This window comes from Melanotaenia boesemani, chromosome 5, assembly GCF_017639745.1.
Source record: "Melanotaenia boesemani isolate fMelBoe1 chromosome 5, fMelBoe1.pri, whole genome shotgun sequence".
In the NCBI taxonomy this organism is placed as follows: Eukaryota; Metazoa; Chordata; class Actinopteri; order Atheriniformes; family Melanotaeniidae; genus Melanotaenia; species Melanotaenia boesemani.
Window position 1 is genome coordinate 38,950,821 of NC_055686.1, and position 7,923 is coordinate 38,958,743.

The 7,923-nt window shown below is 40.4% G+C and overlaps 1 protein-coding gene across 2 annotated transcripts in view; it reads left to right on the forward strand.

The window, feature by feature from the left end:
- Positions 1-7,919, forward strand: part of LOC121640677 (adenylate cyclase type 4-like) — a 36,197-nt gene extending 28,278 nt beyond the window's left edge. For both annotated transcript variants that reach the window (XM_041986498.1, XM_041986497.1), the window contains exons 18-26: positions 2,118-2,201; positions 2,656-2,831; positions 3,731-3,815; positions 3,927-4,085; positions 5,207-5,353; positions 5,463-5,570; positions 5,651-5,765; positions 6,200-6,324; positions 6,621-7,919. In XM_041986498.1, the coding sequence (XP_041842432.1) occupies positions 2,118-2,201; positions 2,656-2,831; positions 3,731-3,815; positions 3,927-4,085; positions 5,207-5,353; positions 5,463-5,570; positions 5,651-5,765; positions 6,200-6,324; positions 6,621-6,755 (1,134 nt within the window). In that variant the 3' untranslated portion in view covers positions 6,756-7,919. The remainder of the gene's footprint in view (positions 1-2,117; positions 2,202-2,655; positions 2,832-3,730; positions 3,816-3,926; positions 4,086-5,206; positions 5,354-5,462; positions 5,571-5,650; positions 5,766-6,199; positions 6,325-6,620) is intronic.
- Positions 7,920-7,923: the final 4 nt, after the last annotated feature.

Consider the following 7,923-nt stretch of genomic DNA (forward strand, 5'->3'; position numbering starts at 1 on the left):
AAAATCTCAGCACTTCTAGATTGTGAGGGAAAGTTATCGAATGACTTGTCAAAAATCAAAACCTTAAAATAAAAAGAAATGCTGTAAAAAGAGAGAAATTTTGGCTTTTGTATTAACTTACCTGTGTGGATGAAACAAACTTTGGCACAAAACTGGCTCATATGGGCGCGTTGGGACAGCAGTGGCTCAGGCGGTGGAGCGGGTCGTCCAATGACCAGAAGGTTCCCGGTTCAGTTCCCACTCCCCCAGCCATCTGTCGTTGTGTCCTTGGGCGAGACAGTTCACCCTCCCTCCTCCAGTATTGGCAACGCTGGTGAATGAATGTTGAGTGATGGTTAGAGAGGCCGTAGACGCGGATTGGTTGCCATGTTTCCATCAGTCTTCCCCAGGCCAGCTGTGGCTACACAAGTAGCTTAGCATCACCTACACACGTAGCTTAGCATCACCTACACACATAGCTTAGCTTCACCTATACACATAGCTTAGCATCAGCTACACACATAGCTCAACATCACCTACAAATGTAGGTTAGCATCACCTACACACATAGCCAAGCATTATCTAAAAAAGTAGCTTAGCATCACCTACACATGTAGCTTAGCATCACCTACACACATAGCTTAGCATCACCTAAAAAAGTAGCTTAGCATCACCTACACATGTAGCTTAGCATCACCTACACACATAGCTTAGCATCAACTACACATGTAGCTTAGCATCACCTACACACATAGCTTAGCATCACCTAAAAAAGCAGCTTAGCATCACCTACACATGTAGCTTAGCATCACCTACACAAATAGCTTAGCATCACCTAAAAAAACAGCTTAGCATCACCTACACATGTAGCTTAGCATCACCTACACAAATAGCTTAGCATCACCTAAAAAAGCAGCTTAGCATCACCTACACATGTAGCTTAGCATCACCTACACACATAGCTTAGCATCACCTACACATGTAGCTTAGCATCACCTACACACATAGCTTAGCATCACCTAAAAAAGCAGCTTAGCATCACCTACACACATAGCTTAGCATCACCTACACATGTAGCTTAGCATCACCTACACACATAGCTTAGCATCACCTAAAAAAGCAGCTTAGCATCACCTACACATGTAGCTTAGCATCACCTACACAAATAGCTTAGCATCACCTAAAAAAGCAGCTTAGCATCACCTACACATGTAGCTTAGCGTCACCTACACATGTAGCTTAGCATCACCTACACAAATAGCTTAGCATCACCTACACAAATAGCTTGGCATCACCTACCTTGCTGACATCACCACGTATGAGTGAGGAGTGGATGGATAATGGATACACAGTGTAAAGCGCTTTGGGTGCCTTGAAAAGCGCTTTATAAATCTAATCCATTATTATTATTATTATTATTATTATTATTATTATTATTATTATTATTATTATTATTATTATTATTATTATTATTATTATGTTAGGCCTACCTGAAACGCTCTTACTGGTGGAGACCAGTTAGGGTGGCCATTCCAGCCCAGTACCAGCCAGTGCATTCAGAGCCAGTCAGAAAGGACTTTGAAAAGACAGCCTAAACGCGCCATGAAATAATTGTTGATGTGATGTTCGGTGGTGTTGGTTTGACTGGCTGGCTGGCTGACTGGCAGGCTGGCTGACTGGCTGGCTGGCTGGTTGGTTGGTTGGCTGGTTGGTTGGCTGGCTGACTGGCAGGCTGGCTGGCAGGCTGGGTGGTTGGTTGGCTGGCTGACTGGCAGGCTGGCTGGTTGTCTGGCTGCCTGACTGGCAGGCTGGCTGGCTGGTGGCTGGCTGGCTGGTTGGCTGACTGGCTGACTGGCAGGCCTGCTGGCTGGCTGGCTGACTGACTGGCTGTTAGCAACATGACTCAAAAAGTTAGCGATGGATTTTAATTAAATTTTCAGTAAATCCTAGGAAAGGAAATAAGGAACAAAGGATTAGACTTGGGGATGACATGGGTCACCACCGGGATTCGGGGTTCTTTATTACAGGGATATTTGCATCATTAGAGCTTCTAACTCAAAAATAATGCCCACAAGCTAAGGACTGTAGATAGATATTTCTATTGATTTACTAAATGATCCTTTTCTTGTTACTTTCAGATTTTCCTAAGAGGGGCAGGAATAAACAACACCTCCATCTATAACTGCACAACAGTGGAGGGTCTCACATTTTACACTGTGCCTGTAAGTTCCTTTAGATGAATAGTTATTATTTTATTTTTGTTTTGTTTTGTTTTTTTTTCTTATTTTATACCGGGTTCTTATGGAGGACCAGCAGAAAGACCCTCCTGGTCCTCCATAGATTCTTTCGCTCATTCCTTTTATATTTTGTTGCACTTTTTCTTCAGTGCTATCATGTTTGCCTCATATGTTTGTGCAGTAACTTGTCATTTTTTTAAGTTAGGTATATTTTTCAACTTTGTAAATTATATAATAACTAAACTGGAAATAACAGTCGTGCAAAAATGAACAAAAACACCTTTTAATACTCATTTTACTTCAGGAAATTAATTCCTTACATCCTCACATCTAAAAGATTGTTTTATACCAGAGTTTAACAATGAGAGGCTTTGAACTTCACACCTAACCTTTTCACACATATTTCCCCTCCCACATACCTGTCTGTGAAAATATCCAGTATTACCTGTACTGCTGCCTGCTGGCCATGCTGGGAGTGATCGTTTTCATCAGGATATGTTTGTCTGTGAAGATCCTGCTCCTCACCCTGGCTGTAGTGGTTTACTTGGCCCTCTTCCTCTATGTTTACGCTTCCAGATCCCATTGCCTTGTTACCCTAATTTACGCTGACAAAAAGTGAGTAAAGCTGCATTTTTTTTGTACCTTTATATATCAAAGCTTCTTCATTTTGAATGTACAGAAGGCTCAGGTGAAAATGTGTTTTGGGGGCATTGATGAACAAGAAGTATAGTATATGTGAGCCAGATACTCCCAGTAAATAACCTTGGACTGGTTGAATTAATTAAAGATTCACTCAAGTGCAAACAAATGGTTTCAGTTCCTTGTTCCAGATAGCAAATTTTTTGGGGCCTTGATTGATAGTGTTGACGCTATGGAAATGTGGCTAGCCAAACTTAGCCACACCACCACCTGATGATGGTCACGTCTGTCCACCCAGATTGGGACGTCCCTCATTGTGTGTCTTGCAAAACCCCAAAAATGATCAGTTAACAGTCATCACAAGTTTGTATTTACAGCATCAGAAGTTAAACAGCTGTTTATTGTTTAGCAGATACATTGAAAGCATCTATGTGCTCTTAGAAATCTCAGTTTTCTAGTCTGACAGCTCTATAAATAAATTTAATGGGCCACAGAGAGAAATAAAATGTGTGTTTTGTTACCATTGGTCATATTCTGTGTGTTTCATTGATAAATAACTGTTGAGAAATGAATAGCAATATTTTACTCAACCTGTCTACACACTTTCCACTCGCCCACATCGACTGCTCTTTCTCGTCATCACATCACTAGCAAGGTGTCCAGTTTCCTCCCTTTTGTCTGCCACTTGCGGCCCAGATTGTGCATCCTTGTCTGGAGTTTCAGATCACCATCTTTTATTCAACAGCTTTGTATAGACTAAGGCCCATCTGGGGGTGCAGGCCCCACTTTAATATAAAATGGTCTGAAGCAATATGCACTGGAAGTCACTTAGCATCCCTTTTTTAATATGAGAATGTGCATGTGTGTCTCTACAGGCTCGGTGTGCTGAAGGACCCTCAAATTATGTCTGGCATTTGGCTGGTCATCTTTTACATTGTATGCCTCATACTGGCCAGACAGGCACGTGTTTTATCTTCTGTCATTACAAATAATCAACCAAATGTAATGTTTTATGAATAACATAAAAATTGAGTTGTTACATATTTAAACACTTTTCTCTGTCCTTCTCAGGATGAGTTGAGCTGCCGTGTAGATTTCCTTTTACAGCGATGCTTCCAGACAGAAAGAGAGGAAATGGAAACCATGGAGAACGTTAACAAACTCCTGCTGCAGAATGTCCTGCCGCTTCATGTGGCCTCTTTCTTCATGGGCAAGGCTGTTCGCAATCAAGTAAATAACACAAGAATAAACAAAGATGGATATTATCTAATTATAACTTATCAGCTTTTTTTCAAGTTTGCAGTTAAAAAAAACATTTTCTTGTAAGTTGTTTTCTCACCTATCTATCTATCTATCTATCTGTCTGTCTGTCTGTCTGTCTGTCTGTCTGTCTGTCTGTCTGTCTGTCTGTCTGTCCGTCCGTCCCTCCTGTGTAACTACAAGAGAGGCTTTGAGCAAATGTGTTTCGTGATGAAAGGATTAAGAAAAAAAAAACCTGGATAATGTTTTAGGGAAACTGGGGGAGACCATCTCTCTTTGCTGTTAACTTTGTGACCCCCGAAGCTTTTTAATAAGTAACATAAGACACTAAAGGAAAGGAAAACCCAAAAAGCAGAATATGACCTCTTTAACACTGTCATCACTATCATCGTTTAATTAAATTGTTAAATGTTTCTGTTGATTCCCTGAACTCTGTCATTTCACCTGTCTGGATTTGCTAGTTATATCAAAAGTCTGAATCAAATAAGTTAAGTTCTATCTGTCAGAACCTGGTTGCCTAGCAACGCTGATGCTGTGATGCTGCTGGTAGTCTCTGCGTTTTACATTGTATATAAATGAATATACCTCAAAATTCACAAAATTACAGAAAATGGCTATTTTAGTTAAAGACATGAAGTTTGAGACAGATGGTTAAATTTAAGAGTTTGGTTGAAAATGTAAAGGGGTAAAAATGACCCCTTGGCAGTTGAAGTGTTGATCAAGATGAAGTGCATTTACTGTCCAGTTGTGTGACATTATGAGCATTTATAGCATCTATGGGGGCTTTTACATGTCTGCTGTGTTGTATTACAGAGCAATGTAAATAGATTTTAGATAACAAAGTTCCCTGTCAACTACCTGAAAAGACTGGCTCTATCAATTCATATAAAAAATTAGACTTCCAGATTTAAGAAGTACAGTGACAAACAGTGATTTTTGTAACATCTACATGCCTGATTTTTTATGACAGTTCTATCACGTGTTTGAAAACATGCAATCAAGAAGAGTTTTGAGGGTTAAATGTTGGCATAGGTTTGACTTGAGTTGAAAGAGTGGAGTCAACATATTTATTTTACAAATGTCCTTTCCAGGACCTGTACAGTCAGTCGTATGAATGCGTCTGTGTGATGTTTGCATCAGTGCCTCAGTTCAAAGAGTTTTATAGCGAGAGCAGCGCCAACAGGGACGGCCTGGAGTGTTTGCGCTTCCTCAATGAAATCATTGCCGACTTCGATGAGGTAAGAGGAAGATTATTCTGCCAGATATTATCTAACCTTTAGAGTCAAGAGGTCGGATTGCCAGCATCTCTAAACGCAATGTCCCTCTCTATATCTCTTTCTTACACAGCTCCTGTCTAAGCCCAAATTCTCTTCAGTAGAGAAGATTAAGACAATTGGCAGCACTTACATGGCTGCTGCTGGGCTGACACACTCACCTCCAGGAGATGAAAGAAAGGTTTGTGCTCTTCAGCTTCACTCTGACACAACCAGCATAGCAGTCGGCCTAACCATCATGACCTCTGGCTCCCCCTGCAGAAATGTGACTTGTCCTACAGCCATGTGCGCTCCATGGTGGAGTTTGCCATCGCTTTGATGGGCAAACTGGAGCTCATCAACACACACTCATTTAACAGCTTCAAACTCAGGATCGGTACGTCTGCATGAGTTTAATACTAATAAAAGAGTATAGTGCTTACATTAAAATGACTAGCATGGTGTGATATTGCAGATTATACTAAAAGAAATATATGTTATCACCAAGATCATGTCAGTTGATCAGAGCTTTATTTTCAAACAATATCCCAATCCTTGAAAAGTGAGAAATGCGGCTGTAGCTCAGGAGGAAGCACAATCGTCTTTCGACCGGAAGGTAGGCGGATCGATTCCAGGCTTCCACTGACTACATGCCGAAGTGTCCTTGGGCAAGACACTTAACCCCACGCTGCCTCCCGATGTGCCTATCGGGGTGTGAATGTGTGTGTGAATGGGTGAATGTGATAAGTAGTGTAAAGCACTTTGAGTGGTCAAACTGACTGGAAAAGCGCTGTATAAGTACAAGTCCATTTACCATTTGTCTACCAACAGGAATAAATCACGGCCCAGTAATTGCAGGAGTCATCGGAGCCCATAAACCTCAGTACGACATCTGGGGGAACTCCGTTAATGTGGCCAGCAGGATGGACAGCACAGGGGTGCTGGACAAGATACAGGTCAGTAAACCATCCGAAGACATGTGGAACATACTATGTTAGATAAAATATTAAATTAACTACTAGAGCTTTTTGTAGATATCGCTGTAGCTTTTCATACATTTGCTTCTGTAACTGGGCAGTTTCACACACTCACACTTCCACATAATACTGGTTTCCATCTGTTAGTATCTGAACCAGTCACCAAGGAGGGAAAGATGAGTGGCTACCAAGGAATGGATTTCTAAAGCTATGAATAAAAGTTGAAGCACTGATATAAAACCTTACTCTTTCTCATTGTTTGACTATATTCTCAGGTGACGGAGGAGACAGCCCAGATGATCCAGACCGTTGGTTATGGCATCACACTCAGGGGCGTCGTCAACGTGAAGGGCAAAGGGGAGCTCACCACCTACTTTGTTAATACGGATCAATCATCTCCTCAGTTTTAATCAGACTCTTACTGACTGATATCAAACATGTACCAGTCAGTCTCTAAACTAAACCTACATCACGTGACTCACTCTGGTTTTCCACAGAAAGAAACAGTCAGTGACGAGGACTAAAAGTTCAGAAACCTTTGTGTTCAACCAAGCTGCAGTTCATCACAGACACCTACTTTGACTCAACACTAAAATGGATATGCTGCAGCGCAAATCAATACTTGTTTATCATTCATCTTCAAAGTGGCTGCCGTTGTCTTTTGGATGAGACACTAAATAAAATCCTGACTGTGAGACTACAACTGGCCAGTAAAGCATAGAGTTTTCTTCTGTTCAGTGGCCATTGGCTTCATTTATTTGTACTGTAGAATTCTGTCACCATAAAATCTAAATATGCTTTTTTGGTACTCTTACCATGGCAGAAACACATCTAATTACAAAAAATAATAATGTTTATTCACTGGAAACTATGAAGGTTGTTGTTTTTGAAGGATGCTTTGGAAAGTGCTTCACATCTTAGATATGAAACATGACCTTCAAAGGGTCTTGATCTAAAGTAGTTATCTGAAAGAAAAGCAATCACTTGGTTTCATTTTTTCTTAAAGTGTCCAACTCCGGTACAGAAGGCCCAGTCTTTAAATTATTGGGGGGTGGAAAAAAAGAGTTTTTCACTCTAAACCTTTTGACTTCACAAAATTTAAATAACTTGGGTTTTATTTCCCACCCTGCACTGGTCTTTAAAGTTTTTCACTAACTTTGCATTTGTTGTAAGATCTTGATCATTTTTTTACATGTTTAGCCTTAACTGATTCAGATAAAACACCTTAGAAATATGCATCCAAGAGGGCTGGAAGCCTAAATGTTTTGGATAAAGTTTTGCTCACTTTGGTGCCAGTGAGTCACTGTGACCATGTTGACATGAAATATAAATGTATTGTCTTTTATGGCCTCTTTAATACATCTCTGTACATGTGTGATAATCCCATGAAAAGTGGAAGATAAACTTTACACTTTCTGGGCCATCTGCACTATGGCCAGTTTTGGTAGTGCAGAGTATTTTTCCTTCTCTTTAATGTATTTCTATGAGGGATGATGAGAACTGTGAAAGGAAAAGTATGTTAACATTAGGAAAATATTTTTCTATTCTATTTATAAACTAATTAAAAAATCCCAACCA